A 20,142-nucleotide genomic window follows, 5' to 3' on the forward strand; every position below is an offset into this window, starting at 1 on the left:
GAAGTTAGGGCTGGGGTGATAGTTTCAACCAAGTCTTAAAGGGAGAATAGCAATCCTGCAGGAAGATACAGTGGGAAAGAACACCCTAGGTTTGGAAAAGGACTCTTAACCTTTTTTTGTGCAAGTGACTCCTTTGGCAGTCTAGAGAAGTTTCTGGATCCTTTCTCAAAATAATGTTTTTAAATACATAAATTAAAATACGTAGACTTATAAACAAAACTAATAATATTGAAGTATATATTTTTTAACCTAAAATTACAAAAAGCTAATTTGTGATAGAGTAACATGTGCTTCGTTATTTACACATTAACAAGATTTAGAGTGATCTAGTAACTACCATAATTTCGGACCATAAATATAAATGATACTTTGAAGTATCTGCAACAATGCTAATATGATATGAAAAATTTATTGATTTCTTCTGTTGAGAAAGTCACAGGTAACGCTAATACTATGGTTTGCTGCCTACCATCGTAACTGAAGGAAATGCTAAGTTTCAGGTAGAAGTTAGTGAAAATAAAAATGTAATTTTGTTTCCGTCCAGTTCACAGGCTCCCTGAGTTAACCCTGTTCTAGGTGGAGGACAGAGCAGAGACAACAGCGACAAGAAATGAGAGAAGAGCATGGCAAGCTCAGGAGACTGTGTAGTTGAGCTGAAGTAAAGATTTTCTCCTTAGGCACTGGGAGGCCATGGAAAAGACTTTGAATGTGGAAAGATCAGATTTGAGTTTTAGAAAACTAATTGTAGCAGCATTGTGGAGGATGAATTGGGAAGGGCAAGCTGAGATGAGAGCCCTTGGGGGCTGTTGTAGTAAATGCACATGCAGTGAGTCCAAACTAAAACCTGGACATCTAGGGGATACTCAAGAACTGGAATGGAAGGAATTTGGTGAACATTTGGGCTGAGTGAGACAATTGAGAGAGAGGAAGAAGTTAAAAATGACTCCTAAATTTCTGGATTGGATGACTAAGTGTATAATGAAGCTGTTAGCTATCTTAGGAATATATAGAAAGGAGCAGACTTAGGGAGATGGAGCAGAGGAAGATAATGAATTTAATTTTGGATATTTTGTTTCCTTGTGTAAAATAATAAGAAATAGATATATTGGTTTCTGTCCCCAGTTCCTGACACACAGCTCCTAAAACCCTTGTAAATTCCTAAGTGGTAGGAACACTAGGAGCATATCTTATTCTATTGAGGTGATTCTGGGTTGGTTCCTGGATGCCTCCTGGATGGAGGCTGTCCACCAGAAAGACCAAGCCATAATTAGAAGCTTGGAATTTTCAGCCCCGCACCCTTGCCCTTTCTCCAGGGAGTGGAGAGGAGCTGGAAATAACTGATCATGGCTGGAGTTACTAATTGATCTTGCCTACGTAAGGAAGCCTCTATAAAAATTCCAACAGTACGGGGTTCGGGGAACTTTACAGGTTGGTGAACCAAAAGTTTCCGTGTGCCACCATGCCAGGCCCCAAACTCCACAAAGACAGAAGCTTCTTTGTTCAGGACCTCGACCTATGTATCTCTTCATCGGCTCTTGATTGATATCCTTTGTAATAAACCAGTAATCTAGGGAGTAAACTGGTTTCCTAAGACCTGTGAGCCGCCCTAGCAAATTTTTTTTTTGAGGCATAATTGTACATTATGTTAGTTTCAGATGTACAGCATAATGATTCAGTATTTGCACATATTGTGAAATGATCACCACAATAAGTCTAGTTAACAAACATCACCATATATAGGTACAGAATTTTTTTTTTCTTGTGAAGAGAACTTTTGAGATCTGTTCACTTAGCAGCTTTCAAATATGCAGTACAGTATTATTTACCATAGTCACCATCCTGATGACTTATTTTATAACTGGTCGTCTGTACCTTTTGATTCCCTTCACCCATGTCTCCCACCCCCCGACCCCCCAGCCTCTGGCAGCCACCCATCTGTTCTCAGTATCTGTGAGCTTGGGTTTGTTTTGTTTCATTTTGTTTTAGATTCTGTAAGTGAGATCATACAGTATTTATCTTTCTCTGACTTATTTCACTTAGTGTAATGCCCTCAAGGGCCATCAGTGTTATTGCAAATGACAAGGTTTTATTCTTTTTTATGGCCGAGTAATATTCCATTGTATATATACCACATTTTTTTTCTTTATCCATTCATACGTTGATGAGTACTTAGGTTGTTTCCATACCTTGGATATTGTAAATAGTACTGCAGTGAATGTGGGGGTGCAGATATCTTTTTGAATTAGTGTTTTTGTTCTCTCTTCAGTTAAATACCTAGAAGTAAAATTGCTGGATCATATGGCAGTTCTATTTTTAATTTTTTGAGGAACCTCCATACTGTTTTCCACAGCGCCTGCACCAATTTACGTTCCCACCAGTGATGCACAAGGGTTCCCTTTTCTCCACAGCCGTACCAACACTGGTTATTTCTTGTCTCTTTGATGATAGCCATTCTAACAGGTATGAGGTGATGTCTTATTGTGGTTTGATTTGCATTTCCCTTGTGATTAGTGATGTTGAGCACCTTTTCATGTATCTGTTGGCCACTTGTATGTCTTCTTTGGAAAAATGTCTATTCAGATCTTCTGCTTATTTTTTAATTGGATTATTTTTTTGCTATTGAGTTGTATGAGTTCTTTATATATTTTGGATACGAACCACTTATCAGATATATGATTTGCAAATATTTTCTCCCATTCAGTAGGTTGTCTTCTTGTTTTGCTGATGGTTTCCTTTGCTTTGCAGAAGCTTTTTGGTTTGATGTAGTCCCACTTGTTTATTTTTGCTTTTGTTGCCTTTGCTTTTGGTGTCAAATCCAAAATATAATTGCCAAGACCAATGTCAAGGAACTCACCGCATATGTTTTTTTCTAGGAGTTTTATGGTGTCAGGTCTTAAGTTCAAGTCTTTAATCCATTTTGAGTTAATTTTTGCATATGTTATAAAATAGTTGTCCAGTTTCGTTCCTTTGCATGTGACTGCCCAGTTTTCCCAACACCATTTATTGAAGAGACTGTCCTCTCCCTGTTGTATATTCTTTACCCTAGCAAATTAATCGAACCCAAACAGGGGCTCATAGGGACCTCTAATTTATAGCCAGCTGGTCAGAAGCACAGGTGACAACCTGGACTTGCAATTGCCATCTGAAGTGGAGGGCAGTCCTATGGGACTGAGCCCTTAACCTGTGGAGTCTGATGCTATCTCCGGGTAGATAGTGTCAGAATTAAGTTAAATTGTAGGACACCCAGCTGGTGTCCAAGAATTGCTTGGTGGTGGGGGAAAACCCACACACAGTGAAATTGGGTGCAGAATCTCACCTTGACAGGAACATCCAGGAGTAAATGTTGACTAGTTACTTAGGAGCTAAAATCTGTAGCTTAGGCGAGAAGTGTGGGCTGGAGCTGTAGATTTTATTATCATAGGTGGTAGTTCATCCAAGGAGAGCATGGAGATCGAGGTCATCAGAAAACCAGTTTTAAAAGTTTGGTGCATTCAGGAAATAGTGAAAGATTCGGAGCCTCAGGTTCATGGCTCTAAAACTGGAATATTGAGGTCTGGAAAGGTAGATTGGAACCAGATTATTCCTAATAAATAGCTGGCATTGATTGGTCTCTGACAATGTGTCAGGCACCGTGCTGAGCATTACTGGGGATTGTCTCTTTCACTCTTCACAACCCAAGGAGGGAAGAACTGTTACATTATCTCCGTTTTACAGAGGGAGCTTAGATAGGTGAAATTACATGCCCAATGTCTTGCAGTCTAATGACTATTTAGAGTTTATATTTTGATCCCACAAACCTGACCTTAGATTGCACTTTTAGCCAGTACACCTGACTCCATTTGGTTATAAAGGGTCTTATTTACCAAACTCAGAAGTTTGGATTTTGTCACATAGGCAACAGGTTTCCTACACCAAGCAATGTTTTGTTTTGTTTTTCTGTTTTTTGAATCAGTAGTACATTCCCACAGCTCACAATTTTTAAAAAATATCAAAAGGACATCATGCTCCATTGTATGGATCTACCATAATTCATTTAACCAGGCCCTTGTTGGACATAAAAGTTCCAGTATTTTGTTTTTACAACCACTGTTGCCCAAAATTACCCTGTACATATTTTATTTCATACATGATCAAATATATCCAGAAGTGGAAGTGCTGGGTCAAAGGGCACATACATTTTTACATAGGTGTTTAATCAGTTTACATTCTCAGCAGTGGTGTATGAGAATGCCTCTTCCCCGCTAGCCTCAACAACAGTGTATTATCAAACTTTGGGTTTTGTTTGTTTCACATGTAGCATCTTTTTATTTGTTTAAGAGCCATTTGTATTTTGTCTTTGCATATCCTTTGCTCATTTTTTAAAATAAATTTATGTATTTATTTATTTATTTTTGGCTGCGTTGGGTCTTTGTTGCTGCAAGCGGGCTTTCCCTAGCTGCAGCGAGCGAGGACCACTCTTTGTTGCGGTGCGCAGGCTTCTCATTGCGGCGGCTTCTCTTGTTATGGAGCATGGGCTCTAGAGCGCCGGCTCAGTAGTTGTGGCGCATGGGCTTAGTTGCTGCACGGGATATGGGATCTTCCCGGACCAGGGCTCGAACCCATGTCCCCTGCATTGGCAGGCGGATTCTTAACCACTGCACCACCCCTTTGCTCATTTTTAGCTTTGTCATTGGTCCTATCAATTTACAGGAGCTCATACATAAGAAGGATAATAGCCCTTTGTGATATGAGATATAAATATTTTCCCCAATTTTTAAATTTCTTTTGACTTTGCTTATAGTTTTTTGTTTTGTTATTTTTGGGGGGGGGTGTTTGCCTTACAGAAACTTTTTGTTTTTAATGTAATCAGTTCATCTTTTCTGATAGATTTTCTGATTTTGAATCATAGTTAGCCTTGCTCACTCCAACATTATGGAGGAATTCTGCTTTTTTTTTTTCTTTTAGTACCTTTATAGTTTTATTTTTTGCATTTAAGTTTTTGATATTGTTGGAATTTATCCTGGTATATGTAATGAAGTATGGCTCCACTGTTGTTGTTGTTTTTTCCCAGATGGCTATCAGTTGTCCCAATAGCATTTGTTAAAGAGTCTCTTGTTTTTCCCTGTAGTAAATTTTCTTTATTTAGTTTCTTTATTTAGCTTTAGTTTCTGGACTTTCTGTTCTGCTCCATTGGACATTAACTCTGTTTATGAGCTGGTCTATAATGTTGTTGTTGTTGTTTAATATTTATTTTATTTATTTATTTTGGCTGCTCTGGGTCTTCATTGCGGCACTCAGGATCTTTCTGGCGGCATGCAGACTCTCAGTTGCGGCATGCGGACTCTTAGCTGCGGCATGCGTGTGGGATCTATTTCCCTGACCAGGGATTGAACCCGCGGCCCCTGCATTGGGAGTGTGGAGTCTTACCTACTGGACCACCAGGGAAGTCCCCTATAATGTTTTAATTACTGAGGCATTATACTATGTTTTGATATCTGGTAGGTCTAGTCCCCTCTCTTTGCAGTTATTTTAACAATTTTCTAGCAGTTCTTAGTTATTTTTTCTTATGACCTTTAAAATTGTCATACCTAGTTACCCTCTAAAAGATCCTTTGGTATTTCTGATGGATCAAGTTAAACTTACAAGTTTATATTTTTATAATTAAAAAATAAATGTGGTATATCTTTCAATTAGTGTTCAAATCTTCTTTACCTAGAAAAGTTTGTAAAGTAATGGAGAGTGATAGAATCAGCTTTGTGGGTGGGTATATAGTGGATTAGTTTCTATTTAGTGTGTACTATGCCAGAGGTTGGAAATACTAAAAAGTTTGAGTGCTGTTTGTCTCTTCAAGGACACATATACATGAGAACATAAGCAATCATTAAAGGAGCATGTGAGGTTTTCTGGGTGTAGGGAATTAGCTCATTTGATGGCTATTATTTTGTAGAGGTAGAGAGCAAAGAAAGCATTACTTTACTTAACTTTTTATTTTGAAATAATTTTATATTTACATAAAAGTTGCAGAAATGATCCAGAATCCCCCAGATTCCTCAATTGTTAATACTTCTGAATCATTTGAGAACAGGTTGCAGACATGAATATCCATTACAGCATTATATGCTCCCTTAAGACTTCAGTGAGTATATCCCAACTACCAGCACACTCTCCTACACAACAACATTCAACCATCAAAATGAAGAGATGAACTTTGATCCAATATTGCTATCTAATTCATAGATCCTATTCAGATTTTGCCACTTGTCCATGTAATGGCCTATGTACATCCAGGATTCAATCTAGAATATTGCATTCAGTTGCATGATTAAGATGGTGAGTGTCTGCAAGGTTTCTCCAGTATTTTATACTTACTAATAAATAATTACTGAGTACTTTGTAGGGAGAAACTCAAAACTATATAAATATTCTATCCTCATGAAACTTTTGCCCACCAGTTTTAGAGTTCATTGATAATTCTTACCCGAATCAGTTACTAATGTGATAGTTGCCAAATGGTGATTTGCTAATTCTGTCATTTCTTCTAGACTTACTGGTTGCCATTCTTTTGATGAGTAGAGCTCCCGTCGCCCTGCCCCACTTTTGTTTACTTATTTATTTATATCACTATGAACACGTAGACTCTTAATTTACTCAGTTACAATTTGTTACTATTATTATTTATTTTGATGCTCAAACTGTCCCAGATTTGGCCAGTGGGAACCCCTACAAACTGTCTCTTGTGTTATTTGGAATGTCCCCGTCATTCTGAGTGACTCCTTACAGCTGGCATAGCAGTATGACCCAGGCTTATCTTGTACTTTCCCTGCCCCTGCCCTAGGGGTCATCTGTTTCTCCAGGGAGCTCTGGTTCCTTTTAATATAGTATTAAAATGATATTTAGAAACTGATATGTGAGTGTGTTCATTACTACCTGAGTGTTATTGTTTCCAGGTTTTCTAAAGGGGCAAAATATGTATATATATATATATATATATATATATATATATATATATATATATATACATGCGTATGTATATATATGCATACATATACACACACAAACATTTGTACTTTCTTTTATATCTCTGTGTTTTAAAACCATCAATTCAAATCAATATCTCCAGTTCTAATTCAACACTGCAGGATTTACTCTGGCCTTCTCTCTTTTTATATGTTAAACTCCCTTCTCCATCTATGAGAAACCTGGTTCCCACTATCCTCAGTCTGTTTACTCATTTGCTGTAGACCCTACTCCCCACTCCGCATGTAACCAAAGTCCTGGTCCATGGCTTGGCCTCGTACATGCCCTCTCTCCCTCCCCTGGGCATTCTGGCCAAAATGTCAGTCCTGCTGAAGGAGAAGAGGACATAACTTAAAGTGAATTCAGAAAGATCCTTGTGACAGTAGTTGACTTCTGGGAGAGATTGGGTAGAAGGGACAGAGAGGGAAAGGGAGACTTAACTTTTTTGTATATATATCCTTTTGTACCTTTTGAATTTTTTTTACACCATGTGCTTTTATTTCCTATACAGAAAATAAATAAAGATTTAAAAATAAGCTCAGGATCTTTGTTTTCACATAGAGCTGCTCTCTTCATTGTTTGGGGAGAATTTGGAGTTATCCTTTTTCTGTAAGTGTATATGGTTCCATTCTCTCCTTTAGGAAATAATACTTGTTTCTATGGGAAGTGTTATTATTGCCGAGAAACAGAGCCAGCCTGTGCTGATGGAGACACGATGGAGGGGTCTGTCACGCTTTGGCTTCCAGATGTGTGGCCTCTACAGAAACACCGACACCCATGGGGCAGGACTTACCGAGAGGGCAAATTAGCCAGGTAAATGCTCCTTTGAGACACTACTTCATTCTCTCCTGTGCCTGGACAGGTGCCAACCCTGTGTAGGAGCCAGGGTTCTGTCCAAGACTAAAAAGGACTGTGGGGTGTTCAGGGGAAAACCTGCTAGTCAGGGACTCTCTCTTCTCTGTGTTTTAAACAATGTTACATGTGGTGCTGGCACTCAGTGAACGACCCTGGTGCTGCTGCTTCCCTCCAGGTGGGAGTATGATGAGAGCTACTGTGACGCTGTGAAGAAAACGTCCCCTTATGACTCCGGCCCTCGCCTCTTGGACATCATTGATACAGCTGTCTTTGATTACCTGATTGGCAATGCTGACCGCCATCACTACGAGAGTTTTCAAGACGATGAAGGCGCTAGTATGCTCATTCTTCTCGATAATGCCAAAAGGTAGGACCAGCAGAACTCTCCTTGTCAGTTAGGGGTCCCGTGTATAAGAAGAATGCTTTCTGGGGTATCCTCAAAACCTCCAGAACAGGCTCAACAGAAGGCATCCTTCTTGTTTCCACTCGGAGTCTTTGCCATTGGCACCCATCCTTCCAACTTGTTCAGAGTTTGTACTCCTTTCACCTTCAGGGTTCTGAGGACTTTAAAAAAGTGGAAAACTCACTTTTTCCAAAGAGTCAAAGAGTATGATTCTCTTCACAAACAACTGGAAACCAAGCTATTTATTGCTACTTACATCATTCTTTCTTGACTAGGTTGTTTAGAATCTTGAGAAATACATCGTTAATGGAACATGAAATTTAGCTGTTGTTAAATTATTCTATCCAAAGATTCATACAGTTTAAAAAATTAGTTTATTTGATAGGATGTTTTTGCTATTTTTATGGCAGTCTAGGCCCAGATTTTTTCTGTTATGAGTAGGAGAGCAGTTAGTTGCTTAGTAATTATATATAAAGACAAGTTACTTTTATCTTGAATAAAACAATTTTATTAATTTTGAATAAATGGAATGTCCTTATTTAGGCCTGAGCTATTTGAAGAGCACATTGTATTTTCAGTTTGCACTCTGCATTCTTCATGGTACCCAGTTAAGTGCCACACTTCTGGTTACACATAATAAATGTTTGCTAAATAGAATACTTCCTTGGAGCTGGAATTGTTCAGGCTCTGAGTCACTATTGGGTTTTTTGGGGGGGGTTTTTTTTTTGTATTTTTGAATTTTATTTATTTTTTTATACAGCAGGTTCTTACTAATTATCTATTTTATACATATCGGTGTATATATGTCAATCCCAATCTCCCAATTTATCCCACCACCACCGCCCCCCGCCGCTTTCCCCACTTGGTGTCCATACGTTTGTTCTCTACATCTGTGTCTCTATTTCTGCCCTGCAAACCTGTTCATCTGTACCGTTCTTCTAGGTTCCACACATATGCGTTAATATACGATATTTGTTTTTTTCTTCCTGATTTACTTCACTCTGTATGACAGTCTCTAGATCCATCCACATTACTTTTTATGGCTGAGTAATATTCCATTGTATATATGTACCACATCTTCTTTCGAATGGATAAAGAAGATGAGTCACTATTGTTAACGTTGGTTGCTGAGAATAAGCTGAGACATGGACACTCAGCGAAGAATGCTTAGGCAGCATTTGCTAAGGAGGCCACCACCTCATACTGAGCACCAGGTGCCTCATACTCCATGAAAGGGGGTGACAGCTACACAGAGTGAGAGGCCAGCAAACATTGCCTCTCCCATTCCCAGCAAAGCAGGTAGTGACCAGTGCTACGTATTTCATTTTCATTTATACTATATTTTCAGTTCCTGAATATCTTTATCCTTACTTGTAAAACTGATCATGAGCTGTGGAAATACACATTGAAATAATTGCCTTTGCCTTTTATTATTTGTGGGCCTGCCCTGTGCTGAGGGCTACCAGACCCTCCAGCTATTAAGGTGAGCTTCCAGGAAAAGAGTGGAAGGTTGACAGTTTTTCCAGAATCAGTTCTCCTTTTCTAACTCGGAATTACTAAGAGCATTTTTACATCTGCTTTGAATCACTGTTTTCCCAGCCTCTGTGAGCAGTTTTTACAGTTTGAATCTGACCATATACTTTCTTGTAGGGAATACGATAATCTAAGTCTTTTTCTGATTGGTAATATTAAAGTAGAACAAGTATAACTTCTTTTTACAGGTAATGACCTTCTGCTTGTTTGCGAGAACCTAATATCAATAGCCTTTATTGCTCTACGTACCATAAAAACCTTCTCGGGTTTGGGGGTCTTCAGGTTCTCCCTTGGTCTGTGGACTCCATACCGTGTTAGGAGGGTTATGCTTCAACACCTTGCAATATCCTGGCAGGAGAAAGGATCCTTGTAAAGGAGTATATTTGTTGTTTGATGCTGCAGTACAAGCTGTTAGGAATCCTGTGTCTAATTGGTCATGCCCTGTTTATTTTTAATTTAAGTGATTTGAGCTGTGTGAGCATAAAATTATCCAGGATCACATTCAGGTTTCATATGGAATTTGTTGTTGCTTTGATGCTAAGAAGGGGATGGGTGCTTCCGCCTAATTCACTAACTTTTCATTTAATTTTCAGCTTTGGGAACCCCTCGCTGGATGAGAGAAGCATTCTTGCCCCTCTCTATCAGTGTTGCATGTAAGTTATGCAGTCAAGTACATTTGCCTGCATTGCCTTCCTTTCCAGGCTCAGGTAACAGTACATCAGTTTGCTTGGCTTTAAAACTTCCTAATACCTGAGCAGCGCTTTTCATGCTTTTCTAACCCCGAACCTCCTGGAGATCCTGAGCTGTAGGGGATCAGGGAAAGGTTTCCACAGCAGTGTAGCCCAAAGCTCAGAATGCATTTTGAGTTTTGTATGAGTAGAAATTTTCAGTTTATCCAATAATGTATATCCATGTTTGTTTTAATATCAGAATATAGTCCTCACTCCCCCCCCACCCAAAACCTAGTGCAACCCATGCCCCTAGTTGCTGTACTATGTTTACCTTGTGGTTTCAAGTCCTCTCACTCAACACCACAACCCACCTGTGGTTTGCTTATCTCAGTTTGAAATTGTGTAAACCAAAAGTAGCTTTCTCCTTAGGTATTTAGTAATTGATTTTTTTAAAGTCTGTATTAGATAACAAAGAAATTAAAAAGTAAATCAAGAAAATGAGATAAAGACTGGGCTCTCAGAAGCTCCTTTTCAGATCTTCGTTGCCAGTATGATTTAAAAGCATGAACACTAAGAATCAGCTGGGACCCACCTTGCTTGGCTACACAGAAGTGCAGGTCCCGGAGAGCCGCTTCCTACTGCTCGGCTCCCAGAGACACACTGATCATGTGAGACTGCCTCTTCTGGCGACTGGTCTGTTTTACTTTTCTTTTCTTTCTTTTTTTCGTAACAACAATATTCTGCAGAAAGTGTTTACCTAGGCAACCCTTAATTATCTTCATTAATATTGGGAAGCAGTGATACATCCAATCAAAACCTGCATCTGTGAAGGAAGATGTTTTTGTTTTAATAGTGCTATCAGTCTGGTCCAGTCAGGAGATAGAAAAGACATGGTGGGTTAAACAGGAAAGTTTAGTATAAGAATTATTAAACTCTTTCATACAAGAGTGACTATAAAAGAAAACTAGAGCTGAGGGAGACTACCCAAGGAAGAACAAACTTGGAAGGGGATCCCCCTCCCCAAGCCTGGGGTTTTGACCTCAGTGGAAAAGGTATAGTTCAGCCCACTGAATAGCAGAGAAGTGTGCTAGTTTGCAGGTGCTGGGAGTGCAGGAAGCAGCCCTCCAGAATGCAGGCAGGGTACAGGCAATCAGCAGGTGGTAGCATGACATACCGAGACAGCAACGACTCAGTAGAAACCCTCCAGGCTACAGGCAAGGCTTATTTGTGGGCCTGCACAGGGAATTGGGGCACCAGCATGGGTGCGTGGCTTTGGGGGCTCTGGTTTCCATGTCAAGAGGGCCTTAGGAAAGTTATCACCAAGCCAGGCCAATGCCGCAACATCATGGTGGGCCTACCTGTTCTGGAAATGTGGCCAAGGCAGAGTTTCATTTGCTGACCTTCCCCACACACTACTGACCCACTCACTGTACAGCAGCCAGAAGCGTCTGGAGAACCTCTTCCTTCTGCAGTCTCCTTCCAGTGTCCTCTACCGAGAAAGCCTAAGAGGAGAGATGCTTAAAGGACCTCTGTCCATTATAGCAGGGTATATATGAAGAGTGAACTTGGAGCTGAGAGGCAATCGAGTGATACCTTCGTCACACAGGGGGAACTCTAATGCTCTAGGCACTTGTAGTATTTTTCAGAAGAGTAAAACCACGCTGACTCTGTGCTCGTCCATCCCTGCCATGCCTTATCCGAAGATCCTTGCTTTCTTACTTTTTAAATGGTTGCAGAACAAGTTGCCTGCCTCATGCAGAGTCAGACTTTAATGCATACCTAGTAATTCCCACATTACCCACAGGGAGGTAAATACTTTTTTTCTAAGATAATAAGAGATCCTCTTTAGTTGGTAAAATAATTGAGAAAAATAGGTACCCTTAAACTTTTTCTATTTATAATATTGCTAGAATTTTTAATTAAGAAACATAAAAAGAAGGAAATTAAATTATTAAGATGTAAGAATAACTCCTGTTAACACTCTAGTGTGATTTCATTGTAATCGTGTGTGTATGTTTGTATGTATGCTTATACACACATTTTCTTTCCCCACAGGTTTGGAGTAAAAGAGTGTTTTCCCTCCAACTATTTTCCCTGACTCAATATTATATTATGGGCATTTCCCCATGCCACTGAATTTTCATAACTGCTTTTAATGGCTACATGGTATTCCCTTGAATGGATAAGCCATAATTTATTTAACTATTTCTCAGTTGTTGGACATTCAGATTGTTTCACATTTTTCCTGCTACAAATAGCACTGCAGTGAACATGCGTAAATATTGTATATATTTCTCATTAATTACTGAGAAAGAAATATCAAAATGTGGTAATGTTACTTACTCATAATGTAGAGCTATTTCTAAAACAGAAATTATTTTTCTAGTTGAGATATTTTACATAATTATTTCTTTACTTTCATCTGCTATGCGGGCTTTAATCTCCATTTGATAGTGAGAGGTTTTATGTAACCTGTCCTAAAACTTTTTTTCTCCCAGCATTCGGGTTTCTACCTGGAACAGACTGAACTCCCTGAAGAATGGTGTGCTGAAGTCTGCCTTAAGATCTGCCATGGCCCATGACCCCATCTCCCCAGTGCTCTCTGATCCTCACCTAGATGCTGTGGACCAGCGGCTCCTGAGTGTCCTGGCCACCGTGAAGCAGTGCACTGACCAGTTTGGGATGGACGCAGTGCTGGTGGAAGACAGGATGCCTCTCTCCCACTTGTAATTCTCCACAAAATAAGTGAAACTTCTTTTTACAAAGATAGAGAAACAGCACAATCAATTCCGAATGGTATGAGGTGGATTGGAAATGGCCAGCAGCACATTCTGGTGATAGGGGACAGGGTGGCCTTGGTGTTTGCTGTAGTAGAAGTTGAAGCAAAGGCTACAAGTTTCAGACCACGGAGCTGTACCTGCTGAACCACCTTCTGACTTCCTCGGCATATGCCCATTCTAGCAGTGGGTGTCACAGTTGGTCAGTATTAATTCTCATGCCAAAGGACAAATTAGAGGTGTGACATTTGAATAGATTAATGTTGGGGTTGGTTCTGGAGTATGTGTTTTGAGTCCATCCTTATAATCCTTTCTCCACACTTGTGGATTTTCCGAAAACACTTTGTAATCTCTTGAGTCCTTTCTTACCAGGACTAGTCAAATTGGAAATTTTACTGCTTCCTAAGGAGTGGCAGCAAGTAACCCAGCGTTCTGTTGAGCCAAAGTAGCATGCTCTGTTGGAGGGACTATGTTTTGAAGATAGAATTAGAGGAAAGACAAAAGCAAGAAAGATGTTTGGGCTTTTAACTGAGTAGGTGGTGCTTTTGATGATTCTTAAAGGAGGGAAGAAGAGAGAGAGACCTACTTGGTAGAACCAGAATCAAGGCGGTGATCGAATTAGTGAAAAACAGGTTCCCCTGTATTTAAGTTCTTAACGTATATAAAAGCAAGCATGACTTGTACCTAAGTAAGATTTGCATTCTCATAATTGTGTCCAAATTAATCCAAAAAAGTGTCCCTGGAGAACCTACCATTACAACCCAAGCACAATTCTGTCATGGAGACTTTTTTTCCTTTTGCCCAGAGCAGGCAAATCCTTTGCAAATTATCAAAGCAAACTGAAATAACAGCTTGAATAAGAGTTAGGTTGCCTGTCTTCTCTGCCATCCTGATTTCTAAAATGAATTTCCACTTCTGTCTTCAAGGCATTTGGTCATTAAAGCGGCTGTTCCCAAGAGATTGGCGATCCTACTTGTGCCTTTCTTGTGAGGAAAGCCAGCTCGCTCCTACGGATAATATAGTTTAGATCCTGCTGGTGGCTGGACCTATCTTGTGATTTGGGCCATGTGGAAGGCTGGAAACAAAGATTTTAAGCCTTCTGAGCCTTAAAATTAAGGTGGTTACCAGGAAGAGCCTTAAGATTTTGATTTATGTCAAACCCTGATTTCATCATTTAATCTTGTTTGGAGTTCTGAACCCACGATGTAGTATTGTCCTTCCGTCTCCTATTAGCACTTTCAAATTTCAAGTTGCTAAAACAGGCTTAGTTCTGTGTTCTGCCAAAGCAATTTGACATATAAGCACTTGCATTAAAATACAGGGCAGAGGAAACTAGGCCTGGTGTGCCCACTCACGTGCCCTCAGAGGTGGGTGCTTCTCTCCTGCATTTTGTCTGGGGACTGTTGCGGTTTTGACTTCTGTGAAGCAGACACTGATATTTAAACAGTGTGGTTAAACAAATTTACTGCCAGCTATTGGAGACCAGTTTTACGTAGCCACCCTTTCAAAAACAGTTTAGAATTTATGCCCCAATTTTCTCAAATTGAAAGATAACTGAGTACCCCAAAACTACTTTAAAGTAACATGACCGGGCTTCCCTGGTGGCGCAGTGGTTGAGAGTCCGCCTGCTGATGCAGGGGATACGGGTTCGTGCCCCGGTCCGGGAAGATCCCACATGCCGCGGAGCGGCTGGGCCCATGAGCCATGGCCACTGAGCCTGTGCGTCCAGAGCTGTGCTCCACAATGGGAGAGGCCACAACAGTGAGAGGCCCGCGTACCGCAAAAAAAAAAAAAAAAAAAAGACAACACTTAAAGTAACGTGAAATTAGGACGCTTTTGTACTTTAGTATGTACATTTGGCAATGTACACAGAATGGGCTGAGTTATTTTTAAAAAGGTATTAAATTTAAGAAGACAGGTAGTAGCACAAAACACTGAGCTAGTGTTAACAAAAGGAAGCATTAACTCCAATTTTAAACTCATTTACTATGTGCATCCAGGGAAGTTCACATTTGAGCCTGAGAATACCTTGGATGGTGCTTACCTCAGAGCATCAGGGAGCCAGCTGGAGGGACAGTGGGAAGGAAGTCAATGCTGCTTTCCTTGGTAAATGTTAGCTGAACTAAATTTCTTGCAAACATGTGATACCTTCAGTATGCCCCAGTGAAGTGAATAAGAGCTGTTCCCAAACTGGGAACTTCATTCATGATGTTGAAGGCAGAAGATTCTGCTAAGGAAAAAAGTAGGAGGAAAAGCTACTTTGAAAAATTCCTCATTCTTTTTCCCAAACATTGCAGAAAATGTATAATCTCATTCTCTTTCCCTATTTTAAAATTCATGATCTTAAAAGGTGTTCAAATGTATAGTGGTTAAAGTTAGAATTATGCTAATAGAGTGGTGTGAACTGATGCTTAGAATATAAATTTATGTTCTAAGTCAGGATCGGATTAAGCTGCAAAAGTACGTTTAGAATCTTGGAAAAAACCAACCATAAGCTTATAGCCCTAAAATTCATAAACACTAAATTCTGTTTCAAAAAAGAGGTAGATATCTTTTTTTTTAAGTTTTGTAACACTGTCCTCTTGATGGTTTATCTTTTAGAATCGAGGACTATTATAATCAAACGGGGGTCATTGGAAGGGTTTTTGATCAGTCCTAACCTGGGCTTGCCTAGCTAACATCTAAAGGTAGATGTGGGTACATTTTAATATTATAAAACTAAGAAAATCAGAACTGAGTACCATTTCCTACCTCCCTTCTTCCACTTCTTAAATATTAGGTTGCCCAAAAAGTTCATTCTGGCTTTCCACACCATCTTACAAAAAGCCTGAATGAACTTTTTGGCCAACCCAATATATTTATTCCATAGTTTGGGTGAATATGGGTATAGAGGTTTCATTCAAGAATTGTCATTTAATATGAAGCTGTATTTTGGGTTTTGGGGGTAAATAATTTTCTGTGCAAAACATTAATAGGATCTGATTTACTCAGAGTATTGCTCAATAATTTATTAATAAGGCATTTCTCCCTATTTGCACTCAGGATTAATATGTCAAATGAAATCTAATAAGGAAATGGGAGAATTCAGGTACATCCTATTATTTTGGGAAAGATGAATCCTATACATGGCAGAAATTCCATGTCACCTGAAGGCAACATGTTCTTCCAAAGAAATCCATCTTTTCCTTTCTTTAAAAAAAAAAAAAGGCTTTTGGCCTTCCCCTCCCATCCACCATGTTCCTTCACTCTCCCTTCTCCACGGCTTCCGTATTCTTGTTTGACCATTACCTGACCACACCTCAAATGATGGTAAACAGCATCTATCAGTGAGCTGTCTTATGTGAGTCGTCTTGTGAGCTTGGGCTTCAGGAAACATGAGTCAAGGTATATGTATATATATAGTCATATATGTATTCTAACAAGAAAAAATGTATTTATTTTGACACAGGGAAACACTGTTGCTGAAGAACCTGAAGCTAGGAAAAGGTTCTCTTAGTCTCTGAGAGTGAATCTAAGTGACATAAAGATATCCATTCAGCAAACACCTCCTGTGCTAGCCAGGGCCGACGCCCGAGGGACATAGACCAGCCTCCTGAGACTGTTGTACAGGGGAAGGCCAGCTTTCCCCTTTCGACGCCTCAAGTCTGGGTTGAAAAGGTGAGGGCTGGATACTCTACTGCCACAGGGTTTTAAGGAACTAAGGTGTTACTCACAAATACAAAATGTCTGTGGGGGAACTGGGAATAACTTACTGGGAAGTTAATTTATTTGCTTCAAAGAGAGGTGTAGGAACCACTACCCTCTGTTTTGATCTGCCAAGGATTTCCTCTCAGAGCTGTTGCACAAATAGAGGTTGTGCTTGGTAAGATACCAAACAAGACAGATATGCACCTAAATTTCTAATGTGTTCTGTGGGTTTCAATTCTGAAAGAAAGAAAATGAATAAAGATTTTAATAAGTACTGATGTACCATCTTTTCCTCATTCTTTCCCTACCTCCCCACCCCGGTTCAGGATACTTCCATTGTTTTTCAGTTGCGATTTCCTGTTTTGTTAGGGGACAGAAGATTACATCTTCTTCATCCACATAAACTTCCACAGGGTTTGTTTCACAGAATCTACGGATGAGACCTTTACACTTCTCACTAGTCTTCAGAAGGCCCATATCAGGTTGTGACTGAACCGAGAATTTCAGTAGGATAGTTCTTAGGTGCTTTTTGTTTATTTAATAGTTAACTTCTTTCTTTCAGCTTCTTTAGAGATAAAGAATTATGAATCCCAAAGAACTTGTCAGCACAGTATCATAGAGGCCTGAAAGAAGAGACCGGCTGCCCTGATTATAATCCTTAGGACACCCAGACTTTTAAATTTTGAAATGGAAATGCAGCATCATAAACCTCAACCAGACAACTGAGCAGAGTTCTCAAGATTTTTACTTGATTTGTAGCATTTTTGTTTGTGCCAGTTTTTGTCACTTGCACTTGAATACCAAAGGGAGGCTAAAGCCTAGTTAACAGGTTCCTCGCTGACTCACCTCATACGATCATTTTCCAGGTGAGATTTCATTTTCTTCTCAAGCATACCAGAAAGACCAGTATTAAGGCCTGAAAAGGCAGCTGGGAGTAAGGAGGGAGAGGTTCTGTTATGGGCTCATTTTACCCACTGTATTTGCCTATAAAAACTGATTTTTAGCAGCCCTCATTTTGTAAAATAGACAAGAATGGTCATAACCACTGGTTTAGCATGGGTGAATTCTGTAAGATAAGCCACTTTATAAATCCGAGGGAATTAGAGAATGAAGTCACAGTGTGTAAAGTACCGGTCTTCAGTAGACGCTTGGGCCTTGTGCTGGAGGCCATCAAGATGATAATGACTGTCCCTTCCTTCAAGGAGCCCATAGTCCTAGCAGAAGAGACTACTTGTGAAATACCAAATGCCTCAGGAATCGTGTGAATTAGAGTGGAAATAAGGAGCAGGAAAGAATCACAGGAGGTTGAGAGTGAGAGGTAGGCAGACCTACCTTGGGGAAGAAGGGGAGATCAATCCAGGCTTGACATGTGCTGTGTGTAGAACCCGACTCCAGAAATGCAAAGCCGGGTGTTTGGAAGACACAGAGCCTCCTGGGCCTGTACTCTGTTTTCAGTACCTGGGTCACCAGAAATAACCCTTCAGGGGTTTCCTTTAGTTTTCATCAGGTGTGCCCTGCCTCTTGAGAGGAAGTCTCAGTCCACTGTGATGCTTCAGTTGCTCTTCATAGATGTTAAAGGAGCCATTGGCTTATAGATTAGCTGTGAAACATTCATTTTATCTTTTCAGAGTTTGCTTATTACATGCCAAATTTATTTGGCGATAAAGACTTGATTTTTACCCAAAGGTTGTTTTCAAGGTGGATGGTGTTCTGATGGCCTTCAGCGGGGTAGGGAAGTTGTCTAATTGCAAAGCTAGGTCCCATTCAGATGACCTCAATAAAGGTGCTGTGTGCCCATTTTCTCTTTGAAAGACTGTGCTAAAATGCATATTTTGGTTGAGTAGGTTTGGGGCCTGAGTTTGCATTTCTAACAAGCTCCAGGGCAATGCCAGTGCCACTGGTCCTTGGGCCATTCATGAGTAGCACTAAGGAATCAAAGCTACCCGTAGTTTTCACAAAAGCCTCTAGATGTCCCCATCATCTATGAGATCTTGCTCCTAGAGTTACAACCAGTAGCTTCCAAGCACTGAGAATGAAATATTAGCAATTTACTTGAAATAGAGGCTTAGCTAAAAACTGGTGTTTGGATTCATTGTTTCTATGTGGGACTGATCTGGTAAAAAAAAAAAAAAGTTTACTCTTTCCGGAAAAAGATGTCTTGAAATCAAATTGTCCAAGAACTTCCAAACTACCTGCTTTATTTACCATGAAATGTGAAATCCAAATAAAAATCCAGTCTCAAAAATTATCAGACCTACATGAAAGTTACCAGTAGAGAATTATTTCCATAGTCTTAAAACATGGATTTTTTAAAAAAAGAAGCCAGGGTAAATACTAGTAATTTTATCACCATAAATTCACCTGTGAAGTTCACAAGTGTAAATAAAGTCTTCCAAAGCCTCCTGTATAGACCAGTCTCCTCCAAGGCGGGGGCGTTTACAATAATAAAGGTTAATGTAGAACTGAATAAGCTCATTAGCCCTCTCAGCATGCCTACGAAGTGACCATTTTATTATCCCCTCTTAGAGGTGGGGCAACTGAGGCATAGAACAGTTAAGTAACACCCAAAGTGACATATCAGAAAAGGGGCCATTCAGTTAATCACTATACTAGATTGCTATTCATGCTCAAACAACATTTATTGAATGAGTTAATGTTTTCAATTTCCAAATAAGCATAATGGTGTGTTCCTTGTTAACTGTCCTTCCAAGGGTTTCACGAGCTTGACTGCAGATAACTCAGCGCTGGTGTACTAGCAACTGCTCTGTGGAAGGTTTGAGTTCAGTTCTGACGTCACTCTGAATGACTAAAACATACAATATGCATACATAATGTAGCTTTTCAATTTCACTTTCTTGGTATCCTCACACAGGTGCTTATCTGATATATGCAGCTGTTTTGTCTTTTTTTCTTTCCTTTTTTGTAAATTATCAATATGTATATTCTTATTGCCATTTTGTTAATTGTTTTGGATTTGTTTTTGTAAGTCTTTTTCTTTCTCTATTGCTGTTTGAATTAAAGGCAGGAGCACATTTGGTGAGCTCTTGAGGAAGGAACAGACCTGGCGTTGAGTGTTACCTAAGAGACTGGAATGAACATATGAATCAATTTGGCTGTGACAGATCTGGTGCTAGGATTCACCTTATTGTATGGAGAGGCCAGCCTCAAAGCCACTGAGCCTATGAAATTAGTCAAGTCCCATGATTTCGAGACAGCAGTT

At 39.7% G+C, this 20,142-nt stretch overlaps 1 protein-coding gene across 5 annotated transcripts in view; it reads left to right on the forward strand.

Moving 5' to 3' along the window:
• Window positions 1-17,200, forward strand: part of FAM20B (FAM20B glycosaminoglycan xylosylkinase) — a 41,808-nt gene extending 24,608 nt beyond the window's left edge. For 3 of the 5 annotated variants that reach the window (XM_032604295.1, XM_032604316.1, XM_032604304.1), the window contains 4 exons: window positions 7,638-7,809; window positions 8,027-8,218; window positions 10,381-10,440; window positions 12,957-17,200. In XM_032604295.1, coding sequence (XP_032460186.1) covers window positions 7,638-7,809; window positions 8,027-8,218; window positions 10,381-10,440; window positions 12,957-13,188 — 656 coding nt within the window. In that variant the 3' untranslated portion in view covers window positions 13,189-17,200. The remainder of the gene's footprint in view (window positions 1-7,637; window positions 7,810-8,026; window positions 8,219-10,380; window positions 10,441-12,956) is intronic. The other 2 variants (XR_004345683.1, XM_032604329.1) reach the window with 2 other exon arrangements.
• Window positions 17,201-20,142: the final 2,942 nt, after the last annotated feature.

Source organism: Phocoena sinus, chromosome 1 (assembly GCF_008692025.1).
Source record: "Phocoena sinus isolate mPhoSin1 chromosome 1, mPhoSin1.pri, whole genome shotgun sequence".
Taxonomy (NCBI): Eukaryota; Metazoa; Chordata; class Mammalia; order Artiodactyla; family Phocoenidae; genus Phocoena; species Phocoena sinus.